Raw genomic sequence first — 19,723 nt, forward strand, 5'->3', positions numbered from 1 at the left:
CGGACCTGGGCCTCGTTTGAAGGAAAACAAACCGCGAGGGCTGCCGGGAGCTGTAGTGCCACGCGCCGTCACCGCCCCCGCCCCGCCCCCTCCGCCGGACCGCAGCTCCCGACGGGCACCACGCGCCCCGCGGCATGCCGGGAGCCGCCGCCCTGGCCTCATGGCGGCGCCGCGCTCTGTCTGCTGGGCCGCGGCAGGGGGAGCGGCGGCGCCGGGCCCGAGGGCGGCTGCCTGGCCTGAGCCGGCGCACTCAGCCCCGGCGGCGCAGGGCGGGGGCCCACGGCCGGCCCCCTGCCCCGGGGAGCGAAAGGAGGGAGGTGTCGGGCCCTGCCACGGCCTGCCGCTGCTCCCTGCCGGGGCCCGCAGCTGTTCGCCTGCGGGGAGCTGCGCTCGGGCCTGCGGCTGCTGCCCCACACCGCCGCCCTGGCTTCAGACCGACACTGCTTGGTGGTGGCTCCTGCGCGCCCGTGGTCGCCGCCGCCCTCGGTGCTTCCCTCTGGCGGGGAGCGCGGGCCCGGGGCGCGGCCGGGGCTCCCGAGCGCTCACAGCCCCGCGGTGCCGTGAGCCGGACATCGCGCGACGTTAGGCGGCCCTACTCTTAATTGCATTTTACAGCGAAATAATACCTTCACTTGCCCAGAGAGTGGGTAGATTTTCTTTTTTTCTAAATTAAAACAACATAAGGCTTTGTAAATGAAGAAGGCACTGAACGCTGCCATCACTTACAAATTACAAATGAAAACCAGGCACGTTTTGATAGATGCAATAAATCTTATTGACTTTATTACACGTTGTATTTTAAGATCACTTTACATTCCTAGACAAAAGAGATGATACAAATAAATATAAGCTGTAAAACTATGGACAGAACTATTGACAGGTTCTTTGTCTACAGATCACCTAGGAGAAGGTGGAGATGGGTGTATCTCCAAGGAGCTGAGAGTTCTCATATGGACAGCTGTGCCCGCAGGGAAAGCCTTGGGCACGTCTCTTCAAAAAGGAAGGGGACTGAAGAAGGTAGTAAGCACCTGGACCACAGAGAGTTAAACCCCCCACTACAGGGTGAAATGCCGCGGAGACAAGTGTTCTCATTTCAGTTCCATCTCTGCATCTAATTATGGCTTTTGCAGGTTATCTCTTCCAATTTGTGATTTAACACTGCAGAAGTGGACCCACAGGAGTCACACTGAACTGTTTTAAAGCCTGGTGCACATTAACCATTACAAACAGAAGAGGGGACAGATCCAGGTTTATGGGTGTCTCACCAAAACTTGGCAAGTGCTCTGTGTTCAGTGAAGGCAGACTTAGTACACCTAAAAAAAATACTAAACACAAGTCTGATCTGATCTGTATAATGCATCAGTGTAGCCCGAGATACTATGACAGAGGTATATATTTTAAAAGATTCAAGCAGCATGCAAGTATTTTTAAAAAGGCGCTAGACCTATGTTAAGGATTTTAAGAAAGTGCTTTAATTCCTATGCTTCAGTGTCATGTGGTGCTTGCTCCCAGAGTCGAGGCCTGACTTCTGCTCCATGTCACTTTTTAAAAAAAGATCCCATTATACAGATCAGAGCAAAGATGAGAAGGATGTTAAACATTCCTATGAAGAAACTGTGACGGCGCACACTGTCCGAGGGCCTCTTCCAGGAGTTGGCTGGATTTCCTGTCTTTGGCCGTTAACCTGCAGGAAGCCCAGATGGTTCAGATAACACCCACAGAGGGGCAAACTCGGCAGGAATGTTCCTTAAAAACTTCAACCCAGAGTTCAGCACGTTTTGTACAGCTTAAGACAATGTATTTTATCTTAATGTCAGTGCCACCGAGTATCTGGTTGAGGGTAAGTCCATCACAACGAGAATCTAAAAGCTTCTGTAACAATCTGAGATTGCCCGTGAATACACTAACCCAATCTCCAACCACAGCTCCAATTTACACTGACTAAATAAGCAGTTTTATTCTTTTTCCACCCTACTGAATTTTTTCACCTTGCTAATGAATTTCTACAGAATTAAAAGCAAAGCCTTTCTGACATATTAACCAGCTAGCTTATCAACACTAAAACGAGAACAGTTTGGGTTTGCACTGTGAGTTCCACTGTACCAGTCCTGCTACAAGGGGGTTTCCAGCATATGAGTTTAATATAGAATTCCCTACAGAACAGTAGTGACTGAAGAAGAGTGTGCGCATGTGCAGACACAGATGTGTCTGTGTATGCATTATTCACATAAAACATGTATACATAGGTATGTACATATACATGGTTATATATTTTGTTGCTACTTCAGGTTTTAGGACACCCCACCCCCCGCCTTGTTTCATTTCAATTCTCTTGAGCACTTACACCATACAATCATCTTTTAAAATGTCCGAGTACCGAAGATTATGTGCTGGAGAGAAAGAGGGAGGAAAGGGAAGAGAAGGTGACATTATATTATGCAACAAGAGCCAATTAAAAGGCTCTCTGTACAACAGTGCTTTATAAAAAGGAAGATTATGCCAGGTTTCTATAATCAGGTTGAAAGAAATCTGTCAGATGCCCACTCTCTCAATTATAAGCAAACTCCTCTTTCCTCCACCAGAACTAATATAAATATATATATATATATGCACATATATGTATATATATATTAATCTTGTGGTCCAGAAAAGCACTCCATGAATCAAAGCAGCTGAGTTAGTGTTTAACCGGGCCCGCTTGGGCAGCTGGCTCACCGAGGCATCATGCCTGCAAGATGCAGAGGTGAGCTGCGCTGAGCATTTGGTTCTTTCTGCTCATGGGGGTCAGACAGAATGGAGTTCTCCAGCCTGGATGAAGTCACTCAGCAGATACTTAACGAGCACACAAGGCAGAGTCCAAGAGCATTTCTAAAACCAGGCAAGTCCTCATACACTCACACATGTCAGTTTGGAGGAAGTCATCAGTGAGGGAGAGGAAATGGAAAAACGTTCACAGGATGACAGCCAACAGCAACCAGAAAAAGTAACATTCCAAGGCTCAATATACAGTGAACTAAAACTTACAGATGAGCTGTGAGACATTAGACAGGGACACCTCACTCTGTCCTCAGTGTGACAGCTCCACCTCCCTCTACCCTGCCACACCAGCCTGCAGTGCTACAGGAGCCTGCTTTAGTCATAGGGCAGCTTTGCAAAGAGACTGTCAAGAGCAGTTCTTCCTCCCTTGTTTTCAAAGTAAAAGCCCTGGAATGAATACCAGATTCCATTACCCAGGCTCTGTTACATGTGCTTTCACACCCAGTGGGCTCTGCATGGGCTGGGAGGTGCGAAGAGAAAGCTGCTGACGTGGAATGTGGAACTCCACGGGTGAGGCACAAGAGGTGCCGAACGCTGAACCTCCTTAGACACCAAGGGGAGGGACCATACTTACAAGAGTGCACTCAAAGGCAGCTCCACATTCCGGTGCTCTGCCCTCTACCCAGCTTACAGGGGAGAGCAGAGTCAGCCCCGTCAGCCTGCTAGGAGGACAGCTTTGAGCCAATGCTACATTTCTCGTGAACAGTGGGGAGACGTGAGAAAATGGCCATACGCCACCCCGGAGTTTCAAGACTTTGTACGGACACTGGTTTCAAATGCCAGGGGTAAAGATGGAGGCAAAAGAGAGGAGGAAAGCTGTGGAGCTGGCACTGGTATGCAGAGGTATTCTTTGACAAGGTGGTTCCTGCTGGTAGGGGTGAGGTCTGTAGGAGGTCGGTTTAGAGGAGCTCTTACTTATGCCTGTAAACAAGGAAAGGACTTCAGTTTCTACTGCTTCCTTTCTTTTTAGAGAGCACAAAGTTGCTTCCAAGACCCCTCTTTTGTCCTACAGCTCTACAGGGAGGCACAGCTATCTGCTGTGCGCATGCTGACCGCTGCCATCCTTCCTGCCTGTTCAGACCAACTTCTTAACCCCAAATGATGATGCCAGTCTTTCAAGCAGGAAGAGGAAAAACTATGCACCTAGTCAAGTTTGAACAGATCCTCTGCTTTTTAGCCTCATTTCGTTCTCACTATGGAGCTCTGGAGTGGTGGTTCTGTTGAGATGAATTTCAACTCTGTCTTCTTATGGCCCAACAGAAAAAAGCCCAGTGCAGCAAAAGGGCTAGTGCAGAAGGAGAGACGGTGATGCTGTGAGGTGATCCCCATGCTTCCCATTGCTTCTAATACACTTTAATGTACCTCATGCATTTCTGATTTCCTAACTAAAATCTGTTCCCACAGAGGCCAAATGCTGAATTGCAAGTTCGTATCTTCCTGTGGCTCAGTGCACCTGGACTGGCACAAGTCAGTTAAACAGCAAAGAGGCCACCTCCAGAGGAAAGGGGCTGGAGTCTGGCTGGGAGTTCTCTCTGCAGGTTTTTACTTGTCTCTGCTCTCAGAAGGCAAAGGCTGTTGGCGCCCTGGAGAGGAACTGCTGGTTTTACTTTGGAACCAGCCCTCGGGACTGTGGGTAGAGCTGAGAACTATGGGTGCCTGCTGAAGAGGATCCCCCTGATTTCCTTCCAGTTTTAGGCCTGAAGAAGTAAAAATGAAAAAATAAACAAAAACCCCCAACAATGTCACCTGTTACTTGTCAAAATTAATCTTCCAAAAAGCTAATTATTTTTTTTTACTGGATTTATTCTCTATAATCAGTCTCAGCTTTCTCTTCTTCCCTATATTCCTTTCTCTCTCTCTCTCTCCTTTACAGCCAAGCTCACATTAACTTCACTGATGCGAAGCGCTGACAAACAGCAACTGTACCACCATCTGCTAGTCTGCTTACTAAAGGTCCGACTCACCTGGGTTTTGATTTTTTATTTGAAGTGCTCTCAAAGGTTGAAGCATCCACCTGTATCTCATCTTCATCCTGCAGAGCTGCTTCTAGAGCCGCCTGAACTTTGGGAGCAATGGCTGGACCTTCATAGTCTCTCGTTGTTCGGCTGGGCATGTCAAGTTCCAGTAGTACAATGTTCTCTGCCTGAAACAAATAAAAGCAGAATGCAAATCTGCATGTTTTCACACAAATTATTTCCTTTCCCTCCAGAAGCTTATTCTTTAGTACTTTATAAATGTATGCAGGACACTGTAAAAATTTACATCCCATAGAAGAACTCCTCCAAATCCTCTGAAATTCACATTCCCCTGATCAGGAGGGTAAACACAGGAAGGTTGTAACCACATCGGGGCTTACCCTGTACCGAGCCTCTGGACGAATCATCATGGACTTCCTGGCATGTTGGCTCAGTGGCCTTTTGTATCCTACAGCAGATACCGGTCTTTTCATCATCTGCTGGTTCCTAGAGAAAAATATCCAGTCTATTATACAACAGAAACAATAACTCCTCTTTGAGTTTATGAGCTAAAACATCTGCAAATTCCACACAGAAATATGTTTCAAGAGAGCAAAAACTACCTAGGCTGCATTTGCAGGAACAGCTCTCACAGCCAGAGACAAGCAGATAACAGAGTTATCTTGCATCATCTGCTCCCTGCACAAAGGGAAGCATTTCTATATGCTTTTACTATACAGTCTGCAGTTACACTCAGCTGCACCCAACTTTCTAAACCTGCTGTAGAGATGTTTCTGTGTAGAGAGGCAGGATCTAGCCACAGCTCTCATAATAGTAATTATTCTTCAGAGCTTTCCAGTCTAAAGCAGAAAGAAATATGATAGGAATTTACTGCTATTTTAGTAGTGAATGCACTATTACATATATTCCACATATAACTATTGGGCTCATCTAGAAGAAAAATCCCAGTCTTCCAAGAATTCTCCTAACTGTACATTCCTATTTTATTCAACCTACTAAGAGGAATATTTTTTTTTATTTTATTGTGCAGTAAGAAGCTACGAACTACAGGGCCAGTTTAAATCCCCAGTTCAATCCCTCTTTTGATGTTCCTTGTTCTTGACAGCTAGAGGGTTTTCTGTGACCTGTAATTCTATCTCAAGAAAAGATTAGAAATACACTCACTCCAGACGGGTTATGGGATGCAGTTTCCACTGGTCTTCCTCTTCATCAAAGAATGATCTGTTCATGATCTTATTTTTTTCTTCCAAGGGAATAAAATTTTCAATAATCAGGTGCCTATGTGCAACCACAAAAATGAGAAATACACAAGAAACATAATTAGTAGATGACTTCCTCCACTGCTCCTCTCCCAATGACTTAATCCAGCCCTGGAAAAGGAGGAATGTTTTAGTTTTCTCATGTTTAAATTTTGTTCCACAAGCGTGAACAATGCAGTCCCTCTGCTCCCCTCCCAAAGAAACTGCCTCTGTTACAGCTAACAGCAGGCAATGAAGCGATGGGATTTACTTTAGCTTGAGTTCCCTGGTAAGTTCATTTTGGGTCTGTTCCAGTTCCTGGCGCTCCTTGATGTGCTCTTCTTGGAGATCATGGATCTCTGCCTTCACAGCTTGCAGCTTGGAAAACAACTGGAACACACAATAAGTGCCAAAGTCATAACCTGCCAATGTTCCTTTCACTTTCACACAAAAGTTGATTTTATTCCTAACTCACTAGACATCGAATATTTTTCTTTTTACCTTTTTGAGCTTTTTGGTCTTTATGTCCACCTCTTGCTGAAGAGAACTATAGGTCTCCTTCAGCTCTAGTGTTTCCTCATCCCGACTTTCCATCTGTTGCTGGATTTCTCGCTCCCGACGTTTCTGAAGGACGTGACATACAATTAAAGACCGCAATTACATTGCAAACTCCAGGCTGACATAAATGAAACCAATGCTCAGGACGTTTTTACTTCCCTGGGTTCCAGGGCTTTTGCTTTAGCTTCATGTTCTTCCTATCTCTTGCCTTAGAAATACGAGAAGCATTAACTCTTCTTTGTTCTTATTTTGCTACTAAAAGCAGATAGTGTGAATAAGTGCTCAAGGTTCAATTAAAGAATCAAATTTCAAGTTTAGTAATTTTTTTTCTTTTTATCAATTCATCATTGCACTTAAGAATCACCAACAGAAAATGTGTAACAGAAAATTAACTTTTAGCACGTAGTAAACATCCTTCCCTCAAGCTAATGACTGAGCTGTCACTCTCTGAGGTCTCCCAATTATTTCTTTACCCACAGACAGTTCCAGTCAAGATATGACATAAATCTTTAACGTGAATAGCTAAAAGAAAATTATTATAAACCTTCTTTACATATTTTAAACAATGTAAATAGGACACAAACCCTTCCCCCATCTTTTGAGATAAATTATTGCCATTAAACCAATTTTAGGGTTAACCCTGGGAAAATTTTCTAAGTTTCTCCTGACACAATGTTTTATAAAAGTTCTGCAGCAAGGCTTTTTATACAAAACAATAAATGTTCTTCCTTGTACCTGTTCTGCAATTTCCTGTCGTTTCTGTTCCAGGATTTTCTGCTGTTCGTTTGTGTGATCCACAATGTTTTTCCCTCCCACCAGAAGCTTGCTTTCCATTGCCTGAAAGGAAAAACCAGGGTCAGAAGTTTATTTCAGTGACTACGGAATGCAGCTTTCGCTCATACGGATACCACTTCTTCAGGGAATTCTCTTTCAAGTCAGCTGCTACAAGAATTACTATTTCTTAAAATTCCTATAAAACTGTGGGATTAATGAAATCGTAACTTGCTCAGAATTACACACTGCTGCAATGTGTGGCCAAGCTGGAGAACCAAGACACGGGCTCCCCTGTAAAGTACTTGTTAATGATCTGTGACAGAATGAAGCATTTTTTGTGCTACAGCTTGTGAAAAGATGCGTCATCACACTTTATTGTGCAGATTGCTTAAGATCCTACAAGATGAGCACATAAGAACAATGAAACAACTCATGAATATTGAAATATGTAATTAATGGTGGAAATATCATCTTCTGTCTTAAAACAGTTTATTTTAAAATCTTTCAATCTAAACACAAATCACTATCCTGGAAACTTCTTGTGAAATGTCTTTCCAAATAGGGAAACCCTCTATTCTCCCCACAGCCTAAACCACTTTCAAAAAGCACAACAAGGAAAAATTCTACCTTGATTTTAGCACTCAACATTTCTGTTGCTTCTTTCTCTCGTCTAAGGTCCTCCATTTTCTTCTCTTTCTCTTTCAGCAGTCTCATCTTTTCTTCTGCTACCAAGCTGTGATCCTCAACTATAGCTTTCTTCTCAATCTCCAGCTTTTCTTGTTGCTCCCTCCAATAGTCATCTTTGTCATCTCCTTCATCCTCGCCCTCTTCAGTGTCCTCCTCCTCTTCCCCACCATCTCTCCTCCTTTCCCTCCTCTTTCTTTTGCCAATAGACCGTTTTTCCAACTGTGCCTTGAGTCGAGCAATCTCTTCCTGGAATTCTCGTAGCAGAGCATCCTTAGGATCCTCATTCACTCGTGGCTTGTTCTTGATGTTTTTGGCACGATTGGCATACCTCAGCGTTGTCAGAGTCTCCTCTACATTGTACGAGGCAGGGCCTATATTGGCCACCATCACAGTTTTGGCATTGCCACCTAACGAGTCTTGAAGTAACCTAGTCAGCTTTGAGTCCCGGTATGGAATGTGTGTGCTTTTGCCATCTACTAGGGCAGATATAACGTTGCCCAAAGCTGAAAGAGAGAGATTGATTTTAGTAGCTTCCTTTAACCTTTCCCCCTGTGCTCCAGTCTTAGCTTGCCGCTCGCTGCCTGCGAGGTCTACCAGGTTGAGTTTCCCAACACGGATGTGATTCTCGCCATCAAGTCCCAACTCGCTGCATTCGATAGTGATCACAAAAATGGCATGAGATCGTGAGCTGTGTTCGTTCATGTTAGTGGCACCAACGGAGCGATTTTGGTTTCCCACATTCATGACATGCTCTATCTCTTTGACGCTTTTCGTAACAAAGGAGGACAAATCCTTAACATAGACACCTGTATCTGGTCTCTCCTTTAACTCCAGCCGCTTGGATTGATCCTTTGATAACAAGTCTCTGATTTCTTCTTGGTATATTTCCAAATAAGATGCTCTAACAAGGTATTGCTGATTTTGAGATCGAGAGATGTGAGTGAAGATGTGATCGAATGAATTGGGGATGACCCCTCTTTTTTCAGGATCACCACGCACCCCTTCCATCGTATACGTTTTCCCTGTCCCAGTCTGCCCATAGGCAAAGATTGTCCCATTAAACCCTTGCAGAACAGAGTCCACGAGAGGTCTGAAGGTCTCATCATAGAGTTCAACCTGTTTGGAATTCCAGTCATACACAGCATCAAAGGTGAAAGTTTTAGGCAGTTCATGAGATGTTCCCCGCGGATTCTTCACTGAGACCTGCCCTAACTTGACATCCACGTTAACAACCTTTTCATATGAAGCTGTCTTCTCTTTGCTATTCATTGGCCGGCATCGTACCACCACCCTAACAGACTCGGAGCTCTTTAATTTAGACATGACAGCAGGTCTGTGGCTGGCGTGATCTGATCGACGGATGATCCCGTGCTAGAAACCTGAAAAGGAAACAGAGGAGGAAAATGTGAAGGCAGTTTTCAGCCGGTGACAATTTTCCACAAAGCCAAAGATTCAACTCATCTATTCAAGCAGCATTTTGTACTCATTAAGCTACGAGGGATTTTGAAGAATATAAGTAATGTACAACATGAACACTTCATAAAAGCCTGAACTGAGACAGGATTATTTTACCAAAGCCTGTCCCTCAAATGGTATCATTTCTACAAGCTCTGCTGCAAAAAATCTTAATCAAATCACACCTTCACAGTTGGTAGAGATCCTCTTCTTGACCCTTAGAAGAATCATCATGCCTTTTAAACTATTTCTAAAAATAATATGATACTTTTCCATTGATCTTCTTTGTAGTCAGGCTTTCTGGTTTAAATCTCATATTTTGAAAATCTAGTACAGACTTGCTCTCAGACTTGAAAAGGAATCAGTCAGGTGCTTTAAGCACTGCACCTACCTACCAAAATTCAAGAGAGAGTTATAAATAAAGTATTTTCAGAGTTGCCTCTTCTTACGCCTCCTAGGTATTGACAAAACCTCATATTTTTGAGACATTTATATTACAATCCCCTCTCATGTGATGTGCTGTGTCATTAGGACCATTCTGCCACAGAAGGTTTAAGAATTATGCCTGGGTTTTCTTAAATGACAGTAGATCCCTGGAATACTGCCCAAACGCTTCTCTCCTCTTGTGCCTTACACTTTTGAAGTCACTTTCTAGAAGCCTGCTTGCAGAAAAACAGGTCTAAATTGCGGTGCAGCAGCTGCAAGGATTCATGACAAAATCATAAAATAGTTTGTCCATCTTCAGGCATCACATCCCCTGGATAACCTGCATTTCAACACTTGGGAAAACTGACGTTACCTTTCCTTTTGGTCAAGAATCAAGTGAAAATAAGTGTTACAAAAACATTTTCAGCCCGTCTTGCAATCTAGCTCACTCCAAAGGGAATCATTAAAGCAGCCAAATGCAGCACAGTCTTCCAATGCCTGCAAATATGGTAAAACAAACCAGCAAGGGGAGTGAATTACCCGTCAGGTGGGGTCTGAAATCAGTGGGCCACGAAGAGGAGTATTTCCACCACCTAACTGCAGCGAGGTGAGGGTGCATGCAGCCACAGGATGCCTGTGTTGTCCCCTGCCAAGGGCACTGCTGCAGCCTCGTAAATTCAGGCCTGTCACACTCCAACACTGACAGTCACTTTTGCCCCTGAGCTTGCCCGGGGGGGTCCAGGCAAAGCACAGCCACTCCCCGCCAATGCTGGACAGCCACTGTTGTGTACCGGGCAGCCCCAGAACTCCTCATCTTTCTGTTCCACTTCCAAACTTCCTGGTCAATGTTGATCTTGAGTTTGTATTTTTTGCACAAGTATCATCAATACGCTTCACACAGAGAGCAGCATTCCGACTTGCATTCAGCAGGGAGCGGAAGGGAGAGCTATAAGGTTGGAGTAATCTGCATTATGCTTCATCTAATGCTTAAGCAACCAGGGGACATCAGGGTGTGAAGTGGACACCTGCCAGGATTTGCCCTTCTCAGGCTTTTGAAGGTGAGTTTAAGCTCCTTTCATATCACTTATAAAAATTTCATAAAAGCAATGAGTCCTTCGAGCCCACACTCCTCTTCCTATAATGTGACTGCCCTCCGCAAAACGATCCTGCAAACCAGCTTGAGTGTCTTCCTCAGCTGGAACTACGCATCCATTTTTCTCGGGAAACTGAAGACAACTGTACTTGCTTTAGCTATTTCAAGCACAACAGTTCACGCAGATCTATGCTATTATTTTTTCTTTTGGCAATATACTTTTACTGGGATTTCCCACAAAAGCCAGATCTGCCCAAGCACAGTAACCCACTGAAATAGCTCCTGCGCTGGCGTTCCAGCTGAATTAGGTTTACAAGATTCAGCATCAGTCTTAACTCACGTTGCATAAACCCAGTTCACAGATCCGAATCCTTCATGACTGGGTAGAGAGGAAGAAACAGGCTGTTGCATCCCGCAGTCATTAGTACAATGAGCTGCCATTTACAACAGAACAAAAAGACTCTGTTACTGCTAAAGCGACAGCCTTACATGGAAGATCTGAGCAGCACAGCTTGTGCAATGCCATGTGATTTCTAATATGCTTTTTTTCCAAAATTACCTTTCAGGAAGAGCTCCGAGATCCTTCTGCCAACTGGAAATAAATGTAAAACTATTACACACTGGGAACCCCAGGTAGCGGTGGCACATGTTCAAGTCTGGCCTTCTCAGGACATTCTCACTGTTCCACTACCAGCTGGATCGACAGCAACCCATGCATCTTGTCTTGATTGTTTTTCACTCAGTAATTGCATGTCTCAGGAGAGCTTCTCAAACAAGGTGACAGAGAACTTCAGGAACAGAGCTAGAGGACTGAGGAAGGCACCATATTTCTAGCCCAATATCCAGACTGTCAATCTGCACTACAAAGAATAACACAAGAGTAACAAATAAACATGTTTAAGAACTGCATGGAAACCTCAATATGGCCTTCAGAATTCCTTTGGTTGTGAGGGGAGAATCCTTGCTCCTCACAATTCTCGTGAAAGTGCATGGTAGCTGCCAAGAGGAAGATGAGGAATGTGGGTTGAATTGACCAAACTAGACAATCATCCAGAAGAAGCACTTCACAACCTGCACAGTGAATTCAAACTACTACAGGAATTTTGGATCGCAACTGAATAAAAATTTTCCCTCTTAATTAACAATGCCGAATAAAGATGACCTTACTGTCTGACCCACAAGGAACACCTCTTCGAGAGTACTAACAGAGAAAGAATATGTGAATGGGGACAAGTATTGCAGAATCACAAAAAGCAACTCTCCCTCTACTCATCATGAATAGCTGCATATACAATACACGCTCCTCTGTCCATATCTACCAGACATGTTCCTATAGTTCAAGTCAACCACTGAATTTTTTGGACAAGTTCACAAAACAACTGCTGCTTCATTTGTCAGCACACTTATTTCACATCACAACTGCAGCTTCATTTATTATGGTGAATGTTCACATTGACAAATACTCAAATTAGACATAAATTCTGAAAAAGAGAGCCTTGATTCATTTTATATAATTGATATCCAAAATACTTTGATAAGAAGTGCCATTTTTGAAAGCAACTGTGACTAACTTTAAATGATCAGAATTAAGTTAGTCTTCACATAGACTATTTTTTTCACAAGAGTACACATAGGCATCCATATGGTCACCAGGAAGTTAGCAGTGAAATACCCAGCATGTCTGATCTGCAACAGCTTTGGCAGAGGTATACACTGAACAAAAATTATGTTGCATATTTGCTGTTCCTCTGGGTGTATCTCATCAACATGAGCTTGAAAACCTTTTGACACCTTTCCCTATTTCACTTGCAAGTCTCTTTTTATAGTCACAGATAACTTACTTCACCCCTGATTTGGGCTATTTTTGTAACAACCTATCACGAATCATCTCCAATTATTTTAGCTACTGCTGTGAAGTTTACTGGAAGCATAACAAATGATGTTTCTTCTCAGATTTACCCAAGTGTGAAACTGAAAATAAAACCAATTAGTGGGCAGTGTTTGTATTCCCCAGAAACTCCACGGCAATGTTTGAGCTGCCCAGAGCGGCTGCCCAGGACAGCCAGCAGAGCGGGGAAGGCCGCCGTACTGTCTGCTCTTCTGCTATGGGAAGGTGGACTTTGTTCATGGAATTAGCTTAGCCTAAAGTGACCCGGGCCTGGTCCCTAAGAGTCAAGGTCAAGGCTAAGATGAATGCATTTGAAGATGTGCTCCAGATGACCAAGAGGGGAGGGTGGGTGGAAATGGAAGCATTGCTGTTTATTTCAGTCAACACAAGGTTGTGCCTGAAAAAATAAGCAATGCCACAATCTGAAGGTAAGCTAAGGTAACCGCTGCTCGTCAGAAACTTTCAGGAGTTGGGACCTGACGGCTCAGCCAGCCGTGCCCAAGAAACACCACATCCCACCGCCGACCTATCCCTTATCCCACCTGCCCCGAGGCTTCTCCGCTTCCTGCCTTAAGATTAATAATGTCAGAAAGATTTTCTTGGTACACTACCTAAACTCTTCCCTCGCATCTCTCTGCAGATTGCCGGGTACCACTCAAAAAATTCCATTGCTTTCTTTCAATTTAAATCTTTCAAATATTTGTGGATTCATAATGTCTTGGCTTAATTGCTTGTGTCTTCCCTCCTTCATAAGCCGACTGCCCCTGTTATTGTCGTTCTCCTCTCACCTCCCTGCTGAATGCCTGGCAGACCGGACACCCCCAAAGCATGTGCCCTGATGTCACTTAGTGTCTGTGGTCACCTCCAGCACGGCACCCCACGGGTGTCCCCTGCCCGGGGAGGTGGCACGTGAGTACGGGACCCCCGCTCCAGCCGGGAACCCGACTTAATTTCTGGTTACAGGGTCACCCGAGCATCACCCACCGCCCTCGCTGCTGCGACAGCGAGCGCAGCGGGGAAAGGGTTCCGGAGGCAGCCGGACACGCGGCCCGATGGGAGAGTGGGGACGGGGGGCCACCCGCCCGAACGGGGCCACCCGCCCGCGGCCTCGCTACAGGCGGCGGCCGAAGCCCGCCTCCCCCGCTCGTTCTCCCGGCCGACACCCCCCAGGCGCGGCTGGGCCCACGCGTGCAAATGGAGGCGGCTTCACGGGCAGCGACTCCCCGGGCTGTCACCCCGCGCCGCACCGGGGCGGCCCTGGGGCGGGTGCCCCTGCATGAGCGCCGGCCCGTGGGAGCTCCCGGGGCGGCCCCGGCGCACAGGCGCGGGTGGCGGGGCCTGGTGGGGGCCGCACACGGCCGGGCCGGGCCGGACTCACCTGCGCCGTCACCATGGAGCCGCTCGGCCGCCTCCTCCCGCGGCACCGGAAGCGGCGGGACGGCCCCGCCCCCCGGGCGTGACGCACTTCCTTAGCAACGCGCGCGCCCGCCCCCACGCCCGCCACTTCCGTAGCTACCGGCCCCGGTGGCGCCGCCTCCCGCCGGGCCCGGATGGAGCCAGGACAAAGGGGCCACCGCCCCCCGGCGGCCCCGCTGCCTCGCGAACCATTCCCGGTTCTTGCCGCAGCCGCGAGCGCCGGGCTGGGCCCCACCCGGCCGGGCCGCCTGAAGGGCCGGGGCCGTGCCCGCTTCACCGCAGCCCGCGGCAGAGGAAGGAATGGCGGTGCCACACCCGTGAATATAAAATCGAGGTTTTATTATTACAAGAAATACGTTTTAAAAAAAAAAAACAAACCAAACACACAACCGTTTCAATACATTGTTTTCCCCACACTATGCGGAAAGGCTGCCCTTGCCCTGCCCTGCGGCAAGGAGCCCCGATGGCACCATCCAAGACAAAGCCCCATGTGAAACACCCAGGAGTGTGCGGGTTTCCAGGCACCCAGCTGCCCCAGGCCCTGCAACCACCCAGTTCCCCAGTTTCTGGAAGCCAGCACCAAGGCAACAAGAGACGAGCCTCTGCCATCCTGACACGTGGGGACCTGCTAGTTCAGCCTTCTTTTGGTCACTCCCTTGAGCCTTCAAAACTGAGGAACATTTTCAAGAAGGAAAAATCCCACCACTAAAAAGATATTTAGAGTTAAACCCCTGTAAACACTCCACGACAGCACCGTTGAGACCACAGTAGCACACTAGAGGCAGCCAGTCCCAGTACCACTGACTCAAATTCAGTGGCATTTTTAAAAAAGCAACAGCAAGTTCTGTACTCAGTCTTTGGATAAAAGAAAAAGAACATCACAGGAGTACCAGAAGGCATCAGCCAAGCTGAGTCTCACCACATCAAGATTATTGGTGTTACCAGCACTAAACTGCACTGGGCCAAACAAAGGGGTTTGGGCTGCTGTTTCACCATCAGCGACCAATTTCCACAGGGAACTACTCCTGCAGACAAGAGTTGTGTTGTCAGAGGGTTTTTTTTTTTACAAAATATAGTAAGAAAACAGAAGCCATTACCATAGACCTAGGTACAACATACACCAACCCCACTACAGCTACTTTAGAAGTCTTAGCTCAAAACCAGTTTCACTCCTACCACAGACCTCCACCTGACATCAACAGCTACAAAGCTACAAGCCCTAAATCTCCAACTCTCAACTGGCTATGAAAGATCTCCTGCCTGTGTTCCTGCAAACGCCTTCTCCTCAGTTCAACACAAAGACAGGCTGAAAAGGCAGCACATTAAAACATGCCCCTGCTGCGCTTTTCTAGTGCCACTGAAGAGATCCAGGTGCCCCAAAGCACTGCTGAAGAGCAGGTATGAAATGTCTTTTGACATAGAAATGGAAACTGAGGCACTGAGGTGACATAGGTCTAGTAAGGCAACAGTGGCACCCAATAAAACCCAGAAGTAATTTCCAGTCCAGAGTTTTACTTTGCACTTTCTTTCCAGGGACCGCGATATGCCTGAAAATACTTTGCACTTAAAGAGAACTTATGGTCAGTTTTGGACAAGAAGTTTCACAACTTCTCCAAGTAAAATTTAAGATTTAACAGAAAAAAAAAATATGAAGAAGGGGACACCTGAGCAGCTGCTTCATCATGATAGCTGGCAAACCCCAAACAGTGAGAATGGAGAGCTATATAAACTACATCTAAAAAACTGTACATAGTTTATAGTTTTTCCATAAACTATATGATTTAAAATTTCTTTTCTGCCTGACCTCACATTGAAAATATAGGAGAAGACAGACAAAACAGTCTAGAAGCCATTGTGAGGAGTATCACAGGGCTGAAGCAGGCCTGTGGCAGCCTGGCAGTGTGTTCTGCATGCAGAACACAGTGCTGAGTGGTCCCTTAGCACGGTACCAAGCTCAGAGGCCTGAGAACCATGGAGCCTGTTCCTCTTCTGGTCAGAATTCATCCCGTAATCTTGGTGGGTGGTCCATACCAAAAAATGAAGAGGGTCTTCCATGCACATCGCGCTCTCTTTTCACAAAGGCAGTAAACGAAGAGACACAGTTTCCAATAAAATGATCAGACTGACCGAGGATGTACAAATCAATCTGAGGCACTTCTGGCTGCAAGCTTACAACCTTGATCTGCAGAGAAATGATGAAAGCAGATGAATCCAGTCATCTATTATTACAATCCAAATGTCTTGGCATAATATTAGAAATGGAAATATACAACAAAAAGAGAGTGGATTCCATCTTAAGTTGCCCTTTAACTCATTTATGAATAAATAAATGTCAAAAATTTTGCAAATCACTTGGATTTATTTAATTGAAGTCTTTTTCAAGGCAAAATTAACTACCATGCAGAATAATGCTCTTCAACCTCTGGGAAAGGAAGAGTTTTACAGTATAATTTTAATTGCTATGAGAAAAATCACTTTGAGATGCCAATATTTCTGTGAATAACACATTACACAACTGCCTGCCTGCTGTGGGTGGCAGCATCAGACCAAAATCCAAGGAATGTTTTTATGAAAGCTCTCCTACCTGAACAGGTTTCTAAAATACTTACCTTTTCTTGTAAAAACTGCTGTATTTCCGTTGTGTAGGGCTCAGAATCAGTAGCAATATAAACAGATTTAGCTTCTGTCTTTTTCACCCAGAGCTTGAGAGCACGCTTGATCTCTTTGAGGTCTGGCAGGCACATGTCCATGGTAAGAGGGACTGCAGTGCTTTGGTCATAGCCCACGCACTGAGGTGAAGCCATGAAGTGTGGCCCGGCCGTCCCATCCTTTAACATATTGCAGGCATTTTTCTATTGGGAGAAGGAAAGAAAATATCACATTTGAATTGCAAGTGGGAGAAAACACTGTCACGTCCTCCACATCTGCCAGTAGCGTCAGCCTGTTTGAAAGGGGAATCCCAACAGCACTGATAAGGGCTCAGGCTGCCACCCCAGAAGCACAGCTCCTCTTTGGGCAGCTTCTTCCACAGAGCATTAGCCACCAGTCTATAGCAACTGTACAGACCACAACAACCAGTCCCGCATGGGAACCCTACCCAGTCTGAGCCGATCCTCAGGTGAATTCCTACATAGGGCCTGACCAGCAGAGAATGAATATAGGCCTCTCCTTTCTTCACCATTTCATCAGACCACACCATGTATTTCTGGAGGGGCCGGTGTTCCTCTAAGACTGGAAATTGGGCTGGAGCTCCAGGTAAGGCGAGTACAGGGTGCTCAGAGGGTGAAAACCTAAGGAAAGAAATAAAACCACCAGTTTGAAACATGACATAACCTTGCACGTGTCATCTTGCCCAAAGACTACTGTGAAGGTTAAAACAGAAACTATGAACAACCTGAAATATACAGCATCTATTGCTCTAAATTTGGATAAATTTTAACCATTTTCCCATCTGAATGCAACACTGAAGAAAATGCAGGTGCTGCATTTTACCTCAGACCTTTTATTTAACAGACAAAAAGGTAAGAATCTCACATGCAGCAATGAGCCACCAAGCAATGACAGCTTATATTTTCACCCCAGATGAGAGCAATTCTGTCGCCCAAACTTACTGATACCACCTGTAGCTCTGAAAATGAGGTAACCAGTAAAATACAGTTCGTGATCAGCAACTGAGAACCAAGTTCTTTTTGAAGAATAATTACATGTGTAATCAGTAAATACTGTAGCTAGGTATTACTGGCTCAGAAATCAGTGTTACAGAGTTCACACCTAATAACACCACAGGAAGAGCATGCTCAGCAAATATTTAATGGTAAAAGCACTAAGATTTTTAATTATATTGCTAATTAACCACTTCAATATCTCTCCCCCAAAAGGCAAAAGCTTTACACAGTGACTAGCACAACTGTTTTTGCAAGTTACTTGAAATGCCTACAGTGGCGTGCCAGCACTGTTCCACCTTCTTGCTACCTTTGGATCCAATGGTCCTTGTATGCAGAACTGAAGGAAATTCCCTTGAAGAGTTCAGACTTATCAAAATTCACTTGAAACTGATCCCAGAAGGGACCAAATGGATTTCCATCCTGCAAAGAAAAGACAGGTGTTCATTCAGCACATACACAGAGCCCAAAAGGCTGACCTAGCAAGGTCCTGAGGGGCAAAGCCAAAGACCTTTTCTGTTACTGGAGGAAAGCAGGCCAAATACAACAGCCTGTTTGCCATATATCAGCTCCACAGGAAGGAGAGAATGAAAAAAACTAAAAGATCTAAAGCACAGGCCATATTAAAAGAACAGGAATGCCACAGCTCTCAGACTTGTAATTAAAAGAAGTTGCTTTAAAACCAGCGGGCAACTATACCACAGATGGGAAACTGGCAGAGACCAGGAGGAGGTAAGCTACAGACCCGTTCTCCTTATGGTCACAATCAAGTCCAAAGTGACAGAACTCACTTACGCAGACCATCTTCCTGAGCCCCACGCACCTGCTGACCAAGCTGAGCATGAAGGTACAGCATGCCACACCACTACGCACTGAAAGGAAGGCTGCAACCCGAGCGAGGCAGTCATTCCCTTCAGGAACAGCAGCAGAACTCAGCTGTGCCGGCGGGGACGCAGGAGGAACTCACCTTCATGGGACAGGTACTTTTGTCAGCACTCCTCTGAGCTGCCGCTTCGAAACAGTAGGCCACTCGCTTGCCAGGTGGCCAGTGAAGGGGCGCCAGCTTTTCCATGAAGTCCTCCAAGCTGATAACGCGGTGGTATCGCAGCAGCGGCTCCAGCCTGAAGTGCTCGGTGTAGGGTACGTGCAGCTGGGGAGGACGGGCCCGCCTCACTCACGGGCAGCGGCACACCGCCCCCGCGCCGCCCGGCCTCCCGCGGCTCACCCCGGGCGGGGGCCGCCGCCCTGCGCACCGCCCCCTCCCCGCTGCCCCCGCTGCCCGCCCGGCCCCCGCGGGCTCACGTTGGTGTAGGGCGGGCGGTGGTGGCGGTACTCGATCCACGGCGGCACGGCCAGGGTCCGGTTGAGGGCGCGGGCGAAGGCCAGGGCTCCTAGGAAGTGCTCGGCCTGGTTCCCGAACCGGCCTGCAGCAGAGGCGAGAGCGGGGCTCAGACGGAGCATCTCCCGGGGCCTCCCCTGGGGGCTCCGCCGGGGGCTCCGCGCCGGCCCCGCCGCGCCGGGAGGGCCTCACCCATGCAGGGACAGTAGAGCACGTAACCGGCCGCGTCCCAGGCTGGCGCCGCGCCGCCTCCTGCCGCCATCTCCTCCAGCAGCGAGACAAGGAGCAGAATAAGGACCGGCGACGCTGCCATGGCGGCTCGGCGGAGGTCAGCGAGAGGCGGCCCCATCCCGGCATGCCCCGGGGCCCGCCGGAACGGCCTCTCTAGCGGGAA

The 19,723-nt window shown here is 46.7% G+C and overlaps 2 protein-coding genes across 7 annotated transcripts; both read right to left on the reverse strand.

The window, feature by feature from the left end:
* Positions 1 to 761: 761 nt before the first annotated feature.
* Positions 762 to 14,364, reverse strand: KIF3B (kinesin family member 3B). Of its 6 annotated transcripts, none has more exons than XM_040608678.1 (11): positions 14,291 to 14,364; positions 11,584 to 11,884; positions 10,305 to 10,309; positions 7,991 to 9,429; positions 7,325 to 7,426; positions 6,533 to 6,655; positions 6,303 to 6,421; positions 5,958 to 6,071; positions 5,174 to 5,279; positions 4,782 to 4,960; positions 762 to 4,514 (listed from the first exon to the last, which is right to left on the reverse strand). In XM_040608678.1, exons 4-11 carry the CDS (start codon positions 9,371 to 9,373, stop codon positions 4,421 to 4,423), a joined length of 2,220 nt encoding a protein of 739 aa, XP_040464612.1. In that variant the 5' UTR covers positions 9,374 to 9,429; positions 10,305 to 10,309; positions 11,584 to 11,884; positions 14,291 to 14,364; the 3' UTR covers positions 762 to 4,420. The 6 variants fall into 6 exon arrangements, with proteins under 6 accessions (XP_040464612.1, XP_040464613.1, XP_040464615.1 ...); XM_040608679.1 differs by lacking the exon at positions 10,305 to 10,309 and adding an exon at positions 11,365 to 11,458; XM_040608681.1 differs by lacking the exon at positions 10,305 to 10,309 and having other exon boundaries at positions 762 to 3,738.
* A 282-nt stretch (positions 14,365 to 14,646) lies between these two features.
* Positions 14,647 to 19,695, reverse strand: POFUT1 (protein O-fucosyltransferase 1). Its single transcript, XM_040609788.1, has 7 exons — positions 19,522 to 19,695; positions 19,293 to 19,414; positions 18,958 to 19,140; positions 18,301 to 18,413; positions 17,426 to 17,618; positions 16,938 to 17,180; positions 14,647 to 16,510 (listed from the first exon to the last, which is right to left on the reverse strand). Exons 1-7 carry the CDS (start codon positions 19,676 to 19,678, stop codon positions 16,322 to 16,324), a joined length of 1,200 nt encoding a protein of 399 aa, XP_040465722.1. The 5' UTR covers positions 19,679 to 19,695; the 3' UTR covers positions 14,647 to 16,321.
* Positions 19,696 to 19,723: the final 28 nt, after the last annotated feature.

The sequence above is a fragment of the Falco naumanni genome, chromosome 10 (genome assembly GCF_017639655.2).
Source record: "Falco naumanni isolate bFalNau1 chromosome 10, bFalNau1.pat, whole genome shotgun sequence".
In the NCBI taxonomy this organism is placed as follows: Eukaryota; Metazoa; Chordata; class Aves; order Falconiformes; family Falconidae; genus Falco; species Falco naumanni.